A 15386-nucleotide genomic window follows, 5' to 3' on the forward strand; every position below is an offset into this window, starting at 1 on the left:
ACCCAAAGATGTGCAGGATAGGTGGATTGGCCACGCTAAATTGCCCCTTAATTGGAAAAAAATAATTGGGTACTATAAAATTTTTTTTAAAACAAGATCATTTGTCAACAGAGTGTGGACTTGAGGTCATTTGGAACGGCATCCCAAGACAATGCATGCAAAAGTTAAAGGGAATTTTGAAAGCTCAATAGTCACTCTTTTCAGAGCCTGCAGCTAAAAGCAAGGCTAGCAAAGAGGCATCTTTTCACATTAGCCATCTGCTGGCAAAACATAAACTATTCATCGATGGCGAAGGTAGCAAGGAGGCTACGACTGTGGCTGCTGACACTTTGTTCAAAGACTTTAAAAACAAAGATAAAGATATGACGGCCATCAAGAATATGCCCATTGGCATTTTACTGTCAGATAGTGAGGTAGTGTCTCATCAAATATACCAAGACTTATCAGGCTGTAGATATTTCACACTGTAGTTTGATCAATCAGTAGACATGGCATATGTGGCCCAGCTGATTTTTTTTTTTGCACAGCGTGCAAAGACTCAGCATCATACAATCATAGAATACAGTGCAGAAGGAGGCCATTTGGCCTATCGAGTCTGCACCGGCCCTTGGATAGAGCACCCTACCCAAGCCCATGCCGCCATCCTGTCCCCATAACCCAGTACAGAAACCCCACCCAACCATTTTGGACACTAAGGGCAATTTAGCATGGCCAATCCACCTAACCTGCACATCTTTGGACTGTGGGAGGAAACTGGAGCCACCCGGAGGAAACCCACCCAGATGCGGTGAGAATGTGCAGACTTCTCTGCAACATCGCTTTCTGAAATCATTAACCCGATGAGCTTGATGCACCTATGGAGATGTGAGGTGGTTAAGTCACGGAAAAGTCCTCAAGAGATTTTTTAGATCTGCTCTCTGAAATTGCCACCTTTTTAAAATCAAGAAATGAGGCGTGCAGCGAGCTGTCAGATGATGCGTGGTTGCTGGACTTGGTGTTTCTTACAGGCATAAGTGGAAAATTGAATGAGCTGGATCGCGAACTGCAGGAGAGGGACAAAGACTTGTCACACATGATCAGTGCAGTGAATGCATTCAAGTTGAAACTGGGCCAGTGGTCCTCTCAGTTAAAGTGCAAAATTACTGAGCACTTCGCAAATTAGATGACCAGCTGAACAAATTGGAAAAGGAATTCAACGGACAATTTCAGGAGTTTGACAAGATGGAACAAATCACTATGTCTCAAACGCTGTTTTTCATGTGGACATCAGAGAACTGACAGCACAATTTCAGCGGGTGTTTGAACAAAGCAATGGACTTGACATGGAAATCATCACCACGCAAAACGTCATCGAGCTGAAAGCTAGGTGAAGGGACAGAGACATTTGGGGACTTGTAGACAGAGGGAAGACATCCTTCTGACATCCTGCGCACTCAAGGTGAAGGCCTACTTTTGTTCCACATACCTCTGTGAGATGGCTTTTCCCCAGATGAAAATCAAGTCAAGTATCGCACTCATCTGATGGACTGTATGAGACTGACCATCTCAAACTATGACCCAGACTTCACAGCGCTCACAGATAGTGTGCAAGCACAGGTGTCAAACCTGTGTCACACCTAAAAGTGATCTGACTCCTTCATCTGCAAGAAGTGTGTCCAACTGCAGCTCCTGTTAGACCGCTTGACGGCTCTGGAGCTGCGGATGGACTCACTTTGGAGCATCCGCGATGCTGAGGAAGTTGTGGAAAGCACATTCAGTGAGTTGGTCACACCGCAGATTAAAATTACTGAGGCAGATAGGGAAAGGGTGACCAACAGACAGAGGAAGAGTAGGAAGGCAGTGCAGGGATCCCCTGCGGTCATCTCCCTCCAAAACAGATTTACCGTTTTGGAAACTGTTGGGGGAGATGGCTCACCAGGGGAAGGTGGCAGCAGCCAGGTTCATGGCACCGTGGCTGGCTCTGCTGCACAGAAGGGCGGGAAAAAGAGTGGCAGAGCTATAGTGATAGGGGATTCAATTGTAAGGGGAATAGACAGGCGTTTCTGCGGACGCAAACGAGAATCCAGGTTGGTATGTTGCCTCCCTGGTGCAAGGGTCAAGGATGTCTCGGAGCGGCTGCAGGGCATTCTGGAGGGGGAGGGTGAACAGCCAGCTGTCGTGGTGCATATAGGCACCAACGATATAGGTAAAAAACGGGATGAGGTCCTACAAGCTGAATTTAGGGAGTTAGGAGTTAAACTAAAAAGTAGGACCTCAAAGGTAGTAATCTCAGGATTGCTACCAGTGCCACGTGATAGTCAGAGTAGGAATGACAGGATAGCTAGGATGAGTACGTGGCTTGAGAGATGGTGCAAGAGGGAGGGTTTCAAATTCCTGGGACATTGGGACCGGTTCTGGGGGAGGTGGCACCTGTACAAATCGGACGGTCTGCATCTGGGTGGGACCGGAACCAATGTTCTCGGGGGGGTGTTTGCTAGTGCAGTTGGGGAGGGTTTAAACTAATGTGCCAGGGGGATGGGAACCGATGTAGGAAGTCAGTGGGGACAGAAACAAAAGGCAGGAAGGGAGAGTGTGTAAAGCATGACCAGAGAAAGCAGGGCAGAGAGCAAGGAAGGTCTACATTAAACTGCATTTATTTCAATGCAAGGGGCCTGACGGGCAAAGCGGATGAACTCAGGGCATGGACGGGCACATGGGACTGGGATATTATAGCTATGACTGAAACATGGCTAAGGGAGGGGCAGGACTGGCAGCTCAATGTTCCGGGGTACAGATGCTATAGAAAGGATAGAACAGGAGGTAAGAGAGGAGGGGGAGTGGCGTTTTTGATTAGGGAGAACATCACGGCAGTACTTAGAGGGGATATATCCGAGGGTTCGCCCACTGAGTCTATATGGGTGGAACTGAAAAATAAGAAGGGAGAGATCACCTTGGTAGGACTGTACTACAGGCCCCCAAATAGTCAGCGGGAAATTGAGGAGCAAATATGTAAGGAGATTACAGATAGCTGCAAGAATAATAGGGTGGTAGTAGTAGGGGACTTTAACTTTCCCAACATTGACTGGGACAGCCATAGCATTAGGGGCTTGGATGGAGGGAAATTTGTTGAGTGTATTCAGGAGGAATTTCTCATTCAGTATGTGGATGGACCGACTAGAGAGGGGGCAAAACTTTACCTCGTCTTGGGAAATAAGGAAGGGCAAGTGACAGAAGTGCTAGTGAGGGATCACTTTGGGACAAGTGACCATAATTCCATTAGTTTTAAGATAGCTATGGAGAATGATAGGTCTGGCCCAAGAGTTAAAATTCTTAATTGGGGCAAGGCCAATTTTGATGGTATCAGACAGGAACTTGCAGAGGTAGATTGGGGGAGACTGTTGGCAGGCAAAGGGACGGCTGGTAAATGGGAGGCTTTTAAAAATGTGTTAACCAGGGTGCAGGGTAAGCACATTCCCTTTAGAGTGAAGGGCAAGGCTGGTAGAAGTAGGGAACCCTGGATGACTCGAGATATTGAGACTCTGGTCAAAAAGAAGAAGGAGGCATATGACGTACATAAGCAACTGGGATCAAGTGGATCCCTTGAAGAGTATAGAGATTGTCGAAATAGAGTTAAGAGGGAAATCAGGAGGGCAAAAAGGGGACATGAAATTGCTTTGGCAAATAATGCAAGGGAGAATCCAAAGAGATTCTACAGATACATAAAGGGGAAAAGAGTAACTAGGGACAGAGTAGGGCCTCTTAAGGATCAACAAGGGCATCTATGTGCAGAGCCACAAGAGTTGGGTGAGATCCTGAATGAATATTTCTCATCGGTATTCACGGTGGAGAAAGGCATGGATGTTAGGAAACTAAGGGAAATAAATAGTGATGTCTTGAGAAGTGTGCATATTACAGAGGAGGAGGTGCTGGAAGTCTTAAAGCGCATCAAGGTAGATAAATCCCCGGGACCTGATGAAATGTATCCCAGGATGTTGTGGGAGGCTAGGGAGGAAATTGCGGGTCCCCTAACCGAGATATTTGAATCATCGGCAGCCACAGGTGAGGTGCCTGAAGATTGGAGAGTGGCGAATGTTGTGCCCTTGTTTAAGAAGGGCAGCAGGGAAAAGCCTGGGAACTACAGACCGGTGAGCCTAACGTCTGTAGTAGGTAAGTTGCTAGAAGGTATTCTGAGAGACAGGATCTACAAGCATTTAGAGAGGCAAGGACTGATTTGGGGCAGTCAGCATGGCTTTGTGCGTGGAAAATCATGTCTCACAAATTTGATTTGAGTTTTTTGAGGGAGTGACCAAGAAGGTAGATGAGGGTAGTGCAGTAGACGTTGTCTACATGGACTTTAGCAAAGCCTTTGACAAGGTACCGCATGGTAGGTTGTTGCAGAAGGTTAAAGCTCACGGGATCCAGGGTGAGGTTGCCAATTGGATTCAAAATTGGCTGGACGACAGAAGGCAGAGAGAGGGTGGTCGTAGAGGGTTGTTTTTCAAACTGGAGGCCTGTGACCAGTGGTGTGCCTCAGGGATCGGTGCTGGGTCCACTGTTATTTGTGATTTATATTCATGATTTGGATGAGAATTTAGGAGGCATGGTTAGTAAGTTTGCAGATGACACCAAGATTGGTGGCACAGTGGATAGTGAAGAAGGTTATCTAGGATTGCAACGGGATCTTGATCAATTAGGCCAGTGGGCCGACGAATGGCAGATGGAGTTTAATTTAGATAAATGTGAGGTGATGCATTTTGGCAGATCGAATCAGGCCAGGACCTACTCAGTTAATGGTATGGCGTTGGGGAGAGTTATAGAACAAAGAGATCTAGGAGTACAGGTTCATAGCTCCTTGAAGGTGGAGTCGCAGGTGGACAGAGTGGTGAAGAAGGCATTCGGCATGCTTGGTTTCATTGGTCAGAACATTGAATATAGGAGTTGGGACGTCTTGTTGAAGTTGTACAAGACATTGGTACGGCCACACTTGGAATACTGTGTGCAGTTCTGGTCACCCTATTATAGAAAGGATATTATTAAACTAGAAAGAGTGCAGAAAAGATTTACTAGGATGTTGCCGGGACTTGATGGTTTCAGTTATAAGGAGAGGCTGGATAGACTGGGACTTTTTTCCCTGGAGCGTAGGAGGCTTAGGGGTGATCTTATAGAGGTCTATAAAATAATGAGGGGCATAGATAAGGTAGATAGTCAACATCTTTTCCCAAAGGTAGGGGAGTCTAAAACTAGAGGGCATAGGTTTAAGGTGAGAGGGGAGAGATTCAGAAGGGCCCAGAGGGGCAATTTCTTCACTCAGAGGGTAGTGAGTGTCTGGAATGGGCTGCCAGAGGTAGTAGTAGAAGCGGGTACAATTGTGACTTTCAAAAAGCATTTAGATGGTTACATGGGTAAGATGGGTATAGAGGGTTATGGGCCAAGTGCGGGCAACTGGGACTAGCTTAATGGTAAAAAACTGGGCGGCATGGACTGGTTGGGCCGAAGGGCCTGTTTCCATGCTGTAAACTTCTATGATTCTATGATTCTATGATCTTGTGCTTAAAAGGTTGGAAACCGCTGCCTTAGATTATAGGGTGATATAAACGGGCTGGTCAGATAAGCAGAACAATGGCAAATGGAATTTGACCCTGAAACGTGTGAGGTGATGCATTTTGGAGGAATAACAAGGCAAGGGAATACACAATGAATGGTAGGATGCTGGGAAGTACAGAGGACCTTGAGGTGCATTTCCAAACATCCCTGAAGGCTGCAGGAAAAGTAGATAAGGTGGTAAGATTTATGGGATACTTGCCTTTATTAGCTGAGGCATAGAATATAAGGGCAGGGAGACCATGATGGAGCTGTATAAAATGTTATTTAGACCACAGCTAGAATACTGTGTGCAGTTCTGGTTTCCACACTGTAGGAAGGATGTGATTGCACTCAAAAGAGTGCAGAGGCAATTCACCAGGATGTTGCCTGAGCTGGAGCGTTTCAGCTATGAAGAGAGGCTGGTTAGGCTGGGTTTGTTTTCCCTGGAGCAGAGAAGGCTGAGGGGGGGACATGATTGAGGTGTATATGATTATGAGGGATAAACATGGGATATAGAGTAGATGGGAAGAAACAATCAGCTTAACAACCTCTTTATGTGCTGTAAAACTCTGTGACTTGAAACATAAATAGCTCCTAAATAACCACCTTCTCTTTTGAACTTGCCCAAAGCTTGCTCACACAGCTTCCTGTTTCAAACCTGACTGTGTCTCTGTCTCTGTATTCAGTGTCGTGAAAACAATACTTAGCTGAGTTGAGACCGGAGGGTGAGTGGGGACTTCAACTCCAATCGACCACAACACTTCTGCACATGCGCAGATGAGCGCCAATACGTGCGCAGTTCTGCAGTGCAGGTTCTTCAGTCCCAGGGCAGACCCAGCAGACTTGCTCAAAAACCTGGGTCAGAGCACCATCAAGGAGTTCCAGGGAGGGGAGGGAAAAAATGTTTTGGGGTGTGGGTGTCACTGGTTAGACCAGCATTTATTGCATCCCTAATACCTTTTGAAAAGGTGGTGGTGAGCTGCCTTGAATCACTGCAGTCCATGGGTACAGGTACACCACAGTGCTGCTAGGGCAGAACTTCAAGAATTTTGACCGAGAAACAGTGAAACAAAACAGCAATGTATTTCCAGTCAGGATGGTGAGTGGCTTGGAGGGGAATCTCCAGGCGACGGTGTCCCCATGTTTCTGTTGTCCTTGCCCTTCTGGATGGTAGTGGTCATGGGTTTGAAAGGTGTTATCTAAGGAGCTTTGGTGATTTCCTGCAGTGCATCTTGTGTCGTTGGTGCTGGGGGCAGTGAATGTTTATGGATGGGGTGCCAATCAAGTGGACTGCTTTGTCCTGGATGGAGTTGAGCTTCTTGAGTGTTGATGGAGCTGCACTCACCCTAGCAAGTAGAAATAGGCCCATCACACTGCTGACTAGTGTCTTGTAGGTGGTTGGACAGGCTTTGGAGAGTCGAGAGATGAGTTACTCGCTGCAGGATTAAGAACAAAGAACAAAGAAATGTACAGCACAGGAACAGGCCCTTCGGCCCTCCAAGCCCGTGCCGACCAAGCTGCCCGACTAAACTACAATCTTCTACACTTCCTGGGTCCGTATCCTTCTATTCCCATCCTATTCATATATTTGTCAAGATGCCCCTTAAATGTCCCTATCGTCCCTGCTTCCACTACCTCCTCCGGTAGCGAGTTCCAGGCACCCACTACCCTCTGCGTAAAAAACTTGCCTCGTACATCTACTCTAAACCTTGCCCCTCTCACCTTAAACCTATGCCCCCTAGTAATTGACCCCTCTACCCTGGGGATTCCTAGCCTTTGACCTGTTATGGTAGCCACAATATTTATAAAGCTCGTCCGGTTCAGTATCTGGTCAATGGTGGCCCCCAGAAAGATGATAGTGGGCGATTCCGTGATGGCAATGCCATTGAATGTAAAGGGGTGATGACTAGACCGTCTCTTGTTGGAGATGATCATTGCCTGGTACTTGTGTGGCATGAAGATACTTGCTATTTGTCAGTCCAAGCCTGGATATTGTCCAGGTCTTTGCTGAATTTGGAAATGACTGTCAGGAGGTTAATCATTAGATTTGCCAGAATGACACCAGGGCTGCAAGGGTTACATTATAAGGACAGGCTGGATAAACCTGACTTTTATTCCCTTGAGTTTAGCTGGTTGAGGGTTCATAGAAACATAGAATTTACAGTGCAGAAGGAGGCCATTTGGCCCATCGAGTCTGCACCGGCCCTTGGAAAGAGCACCCTCCTAAGCTCTCTCCACACCTCCACCCTACCCCCGTAATGCCACCTTTTTTGGACACTAAGGGCAATTTAGCATGGCCAATTCACCTAACCTGCACATCTTTGGACTATGGGAGGAAACCAGAGCACCCGGAGGAAACCCACGCAGACTAGGGGAGAACGTGCAGACTCCGCACAGACAGTGACCCAAGCCAGGATTCAAACCTGGTATCCTGGAGCTGTGAAGCAACTGTGCTAACCACTGTGCTACCATGCCACCCTTGATCTAATTAAAGTTTTGTTTTCGACTAATAAAGGGATTTGATAGGATTGATGTAAACCATTTTCTCTTGTGGCAAACAAGAATCCCAGGCATGGAGGGAGTGCCAAATGAGGTAAGATTGGACAGATTGGGTCTGTACTCAAAGTTCAAAAGAACGAGAGGGGATATGATTGAAGCATCTAAGATACTTGGAAGGGTTAGGCAGAGGGAATGTTGGGAGCATATTTCCATCCATGGGAGAGTGTAGGAAGAGAGGCCTCAAGACGCAGAATAAGAGGATGCTCATTTAAAATTGATTTGGGGAAGAATTTCTTCTCTGAAAGAGTGGTGAATCATTGGGATTCTTTACCCCACGAGCTGACTCCTTGAACATTTTCCAGGCTGAGATCGTTAGGTTTTAAATCAGTGGGGGAATTGAGGGTTACGGAGAGAAGGCAGGAAAGTGGACTGAGTGAGTGTTTGGCCAGACATGATCTTATTAAATGGTGGAGCAGGCTCGAAGGGCCGAATGGCCTACTCCTATTCCTATTTCCTATGGCCTTATGGTCTTCTAAACTTTAAGTTATAGCTAGGATATTTAGGAGTGAAATCAGGAAGCAATTTTTCACACAAAGGATGGTCGAAATCTGGAACCTCCTTGCACAAAAGACTATGGAAGCTGGGTGTCAATTGAAATTTTCGAGGCTTGGGATTGATTAACTAATTAACTTGTGTTAGGTAAAGGTACCAGGGTGGAACCACAGAATGAGGTAGAACAGAGGCCATTCGGCCCGTCATGCCTATGCTGGTTCTTTGGCAAAGAACAAAGAAAAATACAGCACACAAACACGCCCTTCGGCCCTCCAAGCCTGTTACGGTCATGATACCACCCTTGGCCAAAACCCTCAGCACTTCCTAGTGCCGTATCCCTCTATACCCATCCAATCCATGAATTTGTCAAGATGCCTTTTGAATGCGATTAATGTATCTGTTTCAACAACCTTCCCAGGCTGCGTGTTCCAAGCACTCGCCACCCTCTGTGTAAAAAGACCCTGCCTAAACTTCTCTAAACTTTGACCCATGGACCTTAAACCCCAGTGACTGACCACTCCACCCTGGAAAGGAGTGCCTACTCATCCACTCTATCCAACCCCCTTTGTAATAATAATCTTCATTGTCACAAGTATGCTGACATTAACACTGCAATGAAGTTACTGTGAAAAGTCCCTAGTCGCCACATTCCGGCACCTGTTCAGGTACACAGAAGTAGAATTTAGAATGTCCAAATTACCTAAAAGCACGGCTTTCATGACTTGTGGGAGGAAACCGGGATGAAACCCATTCAGACACAGGGAGAACGTGCAAACTCCACAGTGACCTAAGCCGGGAATCGAACCTGGAACCCTGGAGCTGTGAAGCAACAGTGCTACCCACTGTGCTGCCCTCATAATCTTGTAGACCTCCATCAGGCACTCCCTCAACCTCCGTCGTTCTAATGAAAAAGTCCGAGTCTATTCAGCCTCTCCGCATAGCTAACACCCCCCAGACCAAACAACATCCTGGTAAACCTTCTCTGCACTCTCTCCAAAACCTGCACACCCTTCTGGTAGTGTGGCGACCAGAACTGTGCAAAATATTCCAAATGCGGCCGTACCAAGGTTCTATACAACTGTAGCATGACTTGACAGTTTTTAAACTCTCTGCCCCGTCCAATGAAGGCAAGCATTCCGTCTGCTTTCTTGACTACCTTGTCCACTTGCATTACCACTTTCAAAGACCTGCACGCCCAAATCTCTCTGACTTTCTATATTCCTAAGAGCTTTGCCATTTACTGTATATTTCCCCCCTATGTTAGACCTACTAAAATGCATCACCTCAGGCAGGACGGTGACGCAGTGGTTAGCACTTCTGCCTCACGGCGCCGAGGTCCCAGGTTCGATCCCGGCTCTGGGTCATTCTCCGTGTGCTGTTTGCACATTCTCCCCATGTTTGCATGGATTTTGCCCCCACAACCCAAAGATCTGCAGGATAGGTGGATTGGCCATGTTAAATTGGAAAACATGAATTGGGCACTCTAAATTTTTTTTAAAAAAATACATCACCTCACATTTGTCCGGATTAAATTCCTTTTGCCATTTCTCTGCCCAAGTCTCCAACCTATCTATGACCTGCTGTATCCTCTGAAAATCCTCAACACTATCTGCCACTTCACCAACCTTGGTGTCAACCGCGAACTTACTAATCAGACCAGCTAAATATTCCTCCAAATCGTTTATGTACACTGCAAACAACAGAGGCCTCCACACCGATCCCTGTGGAACACACTAGTCACAACCTTCCATTCAGAAAACACCCTTCTACTGCTACCCTCAGCCTTCTGTGATTGAGCCAGTTCTGGATCCATCTTGCCACTTCACCTCTGATCCGTGTGACTTCACCTTTTGTACCAGTCTGCCATGAGGCACCTTGTCAAAGGCTTTACTGAAGTCCATGTAAACAACATTCACCATCCTCCCCTCATCAATCATCTTTGTTACCTCCTCAAAAAACTCGATCAAGTTAGTGAGGCACGACTTCCCCTTTACAAAACCTTGGAAAGAGATAGATGGGTTCTTGATTAATAAGGAGATCAGGGATTATGGGGAGAAGGCAGGAGAATGGGGATGAGAAAAATATCAGCCATGATTGAATGGCTGAGCAGACTCGATGGGCCGAGTGGCCTAATTCTGTTCCTATGTCTTCTGGTATAGTCTAAACCATGCTGTCTATCGCTGATGAGTCCATTTGTTTCCAAATGGGTATAAATCCTGTCCCTGAGAATTCTCTCCAGTAATTTATCTACTACCGACGTGTAGCTCACCAGCCTATAGTTTACTGGATTATCCCTGCTACCTTTCTTAAACAACGGTACCACATTAGCTAATCTCCAGTCCTTTGGGATCTCACCTGTAGCCAATGAGGATACAAAGATGTCAGCCAAGGCCCCAGCAATTTCCTCCCTTGCTTCCCTCAATATTTGGGGGTAAATCCCATCCGGCCTAGAAGACTTATCTACCTTAATATCTTTTAAAACATCGAATACCTCTACCTTTTTGATGTCAACATGGCCTAGACTATCCACACACCCTACCCAAGAATCATCTTCCACAAAGTCCTTTTCTTTGGTGAACACTGATGCAACGTACTCATTTAGTACCTCGCCCATTTCCTCTGGCTCAACACATAGATTCTCCCCCCCCCCCCCCCCACTGTCCTTAAGTGGTCCAATCTTCTTGCTTTTTACATATGAATAAAACACTTTGGGATTCACCTTAATCCTACTTGCCAAGGTCTTTTCATGACCCCTCCCCGCTTAAGCACCTTCCTATTTTCTTTATACTCTTCGAGGGTTTCTACTGTCCCCACCCTTCTAGACCGTACAAAAGCCTCCTTTTTCTTTTTGACGAGTTTTACAATATCCATCGTTATCCAAGGCTCCCTAAACTTCCCATACTTATCCTTTGTTCTCTCAGGAATGTGACTTTCCTGATCCTAATCAAATGTTGCTTGAAAGACTTCCACATGTCCGATGTTGATTTGCCCTCCAACAGCCGCACCCAATCCAAAATCTTCAATTCCTGTTTAATGTTATCGTAATTTGCCTTTCCCCAGTTTAGCACTGGGGTTACCCTCATCCCTGTTCAAAAGTACCCTAAAACTTACGGAATTGTGGTCACTACTCCCAAAATGTTCCCCTACTGAAACCTCAACCACCTGTCCTGGCTCATTCCCCTCAGGTCCGGTACTGCCCCTTCCCTCATTGGACTATCTACATATTGCATCAATAAGCCTTCCTGGATACACCTTACAAACTCTGCCACATCCAAGCCCCTAGCACTAAGTGAGTCCCAGTCAATACAGGGGAAGTTAAAATCTCTGACCACAACAACCCTGTTACTTTTGCACCCATCCAAAATCTCTCTACCTATCTGCTCCTCTATCTCTCGCTGGCAGTTGGGGGGTCTGTAATAAACCCTCAACATTGTGATTGTCCCCTTCCTGTTCCTGAGCTCTACACAGATTACCTCATTTTATGAGCCCTCCGAGGTGCCCTCCCGCAGTACGGCTATAATATTCTCCTTAACCAGTAATGCTACGGCTATAATATTCTCCTTACCCAGTAATGCTGCTCTCCCACCCCTTTTGCACCCCCTCTATCTCTCCTTTTAAAAAAAATTTAGAGTCGCCAATTATTTATTTTTTTACAATTAAGTGGCAATTTAGCGTGACCAATCCACCTAACCTGCACATCTTTGGGTTGTGGGGGTGAAACCCATGCAGACATGGGGAGAATGTGCAAACTCCTCATGGACAGTGACCCAGGGCTGGGATTTGAACCCCGAGTCCTCATCGTCGCAGTCCCAGTGCTAACCACTGCACCACTCCCCTCTATCTCTCCCGACGCACCTGTATCCTCCAACGTTCAGCTGCCAATCCTGCCCTTCCTTTAACCACGTTTCTGTGATAGCCACAACATCATAATTCCAAGTACTAATCAGTGCTCTTAAGTTCATTTGCCATACCTGCTATACTTCTTGCATTGAAACAAATACACTTCATCCACTGCATTTGAGCAGACAGGGTGATGTTGTAGTTCTCTTATTTCTGTTCTTTATTTCCCATTCAGTCATTACACCTTCTAAGCTAATGCTCTGGTTCCCACCTCCCTGCCATACTAGTTTAAATCCTCCCAAGTGACACGAGCAAACCTCCAGCCAGGATATTGGCTCCCCTCCAGTTTAGATGTAACCCGTCCTTCTTATGCAGGTCCCACCTGCCCTGGAAGAGATCCCAAATGTCCAGAAATCTGAAACCCTCCCTCCTACACCTCCAGTTTAGCGACGTATTTAGCTGCACTATCCTCCTATTTCTAGCCTCATTGGCACGTGGCACAGGAAGTAACCCTGAGATTACAACCCTCAAGGTCCTGCTTTTTAGCTTACTGCCTAACTCCCTGAACTCCTTCTGCAGGTCTTTGGCGCTCTTCCTGCCTATGTCGTTAGTACCTATGTGTACTATGATTCATCCCAGACTCCTGCTCTTTCCTCATAGCCCATGCAGTTTTTTAATTCAAAGTGTTCGTCCCAATTCGCTTGTTTTGAAAGTTACTATTGAATCTGCTTTTCATCACCACCCTTTCAGGGGGTGCATTACAGATCATAACTTTGTGTAAAATAAAAGTGTACTTGTGGTCCCTCAATCTTTCTGCCATGGGATAACATTTCTCCTCATTTACTTTGTCAGAACCTTGTTATCATTTTGAATATCTTTATCAAATCTCCTCATGTGGGGCAAAGGCAGGCCTTTGGTATTAAGGGACAGATTAGCCAAAAACTAACTAATGGAACAGGTTTGAGGGACCAAATGGACTACTTAAAGAGAAATGCACAACACTATCTGATTTCAAATATATAGGGAAGGTCTGTGATAAGTTTGTATGTTGCTGTTCATGTCCCAGGATATTCTTCTTGATGTGTATTGTTATTTCATTAAGTGACAGAGGTAGACACACACAAAAAATTCCTGGTGGGAAAATGCTGGGTGATGCAAGCAGCCAAGGCTGGGAAGCTGCCCCCTCTGCTGGTGAGAAAAGACCAGCAACAGATGAGGTCAGTCACCTTGATGTTTGTTACTCTCGCTCTGACTTGGCTCTTTGTGCCTTGAACTTATCATCTATATTCTTTCAGAGACTAGGGTCACTGAAACGGCAACGAACCAGCATAAATTCCTCCATCTTATGCCCAGCTGAAGTTAAAGGCAGTCAGATCAAGAAGAAGGTGACATTTGAATCCTTGTTTCAGTCAAGTCAGAGGGAGAGCATCAAGACACCTCCAGTTGCATCAAACGGAGGACAACTGAAACAGACAGCAGACATCGTTGTCAAATGCCTGACTCCTTATTATAAGGAGGGAAGGTTTGCATCCAAGGTAAAATTGAATTGTTGGTGAATCACAATAAAACACTTGAAGCCCTTTGTTCTTAATTTGGGGACTAGCGGATCTTTGTGGCATTGTTCATTATACATACACGGTTGATTTGCAGTCCTTATGAATAATGGCTCATGTTTACATTCCTACAGGATTTATTTAAAGCCTTTGCTCGACACCTCTCTCATTTACTGCTTGTGGAAGAGAATGCTGTGAAAAGAAATGGTAAGAATAGACTCCGCATTCATTTGTATCCTGGGAAAGGCAATATACCATTAGCCTGAGAGGCAAGTGCTTGGAATGCAGGATAAGCTTCTCTCCAGATAAAGCAATCTCCAGGATGATCAATGTAATGTTAGGGGTGTGTAGGCTTTTGACATTGAGGGAGAGATTGTTGTTGTTGCACCATGCCACTAGGTTCTCTATCTCCCTCCTGTACTCTTGACTCATTGTTGTGCAAGATCCGACCCACTATGGTCGTCCCATCAGCAAACTTGTAGATGGAATTGGAGCTGAATTTAGCCACACAGTCGCGTGTGGATAGGCAGTATAGTAGGGGGCTAAATATGCAGCCTTGCGGGGCCCCAGTATTGAGGATTAGAGGATTATCATGGAGCAGGTGTCATTTTTTATCCTTACTGAATGTGGTGTTTGGGACTGGAAGTCAAGGATCCAGTTGCAGAGGGTGGATCCAAGTCCTAGGTTTTGGAGTTTGGATCTGAGCCTGGCCGGGATTATGGTGTTGAAGCCGGAGCAGACTCGCTAGGCCGAGTGGCCGAATTCTGCTCCTATGTCTTCTGGTCTAATAGACGATTATCGTAGAACTCCTTGTTGTCGAGATGCTCCGAGGCTGAGTGTAGGGCCAGGAAGATGGCATCTGCTGTGGACTGATTCTGGCAGTATGCAAATTGCAGTGGATCAAGGCATTCTGGGAGTATGGAGTTCATGTGTCTCATGACCAACCTCTCAAAGTATTTCATAATGATAGATGTCAAGGCCACCGGACGACAGTTGTTGAGGCACATTGCCTGGTTCTTCTTTGGCATCGGTACGATGGTGGCCTTGAAGCAGGTGGGAACCTTGAAATGGAGTACAAACAACAAAGAAAATTACAGCACAGGAACAGGCCCTTCGGCCCTCCCAGCCTGCGCCAATCAGATCCTTTTGTCTAAACCTGTCTTCTATTTTCCAAGGATCTACTTCCCTCTGTTCCCCGCCTGTTCATATATCTGTCTAGATGCATCTTAAATGATGCGATCGTGCCCGTGTCTACCACCTCCGCTGGCAAAGCTTTCCAGGAACCCACCACCCTCTGCGTAAAAAAACTTTCCACGCACATCTCCCTTAAACTTTGCCCCTCTCACCTTGAAATCGTGACCCCTTGTAATTGACACACCC

At 46.2% G+C, this 15386-nt stretch overlaps 1 protein-coding gene across 5 annotated transcripts in view; it reads left to right on the forward strand.

Moving 5' to 3' along the window:
• recql5 (RecQ helicase-like 5) overlaps positions 1–15386 on the forward strand; it is a 270455-nt gene that overhangs the window by 228720 nt on the left and 26349 nt on the right. For 3 of the 5 annotated variants that reach the window (XM_072482939.1, XM_072482937.1, XM_072482938.1), the window contains 3 exons: positions 13556–13670; positions 13749–13988; positions 14141–14213. In XM_072482939.1, coding sequence (XP_072339040.1) covers positions 13556–13670; positions 13749–13988; positions 14141–14213 — 428 coding nt within the window. Of the gene's footprint in view, positions 1–8077; positions 8156–13555; positions 13671–13748; positions 13989–14140; positions 14214–15386 lie in introns of those variants that run through there. The other 2 variants (XR_011936154.1, XM_072482940.1) reach the window with 2 other exon arrangements.

Source organism: Scyliorhinus torazame, chromosome 18 (genome assembly GCF_047496885.1).
Source record: "Scyliorhinus torazame isolate Kashiwa2021f chromosome 18, sScyTor2.1, whole genome shotgun sequence".
Lineage (NCBI taxonomy): Eukaryota > Metazoa > Chordata > Chondrichthyes > Carcharhiniformes > Scyliorhinidae > Scyliorhinus > Scyliorhinus torazame.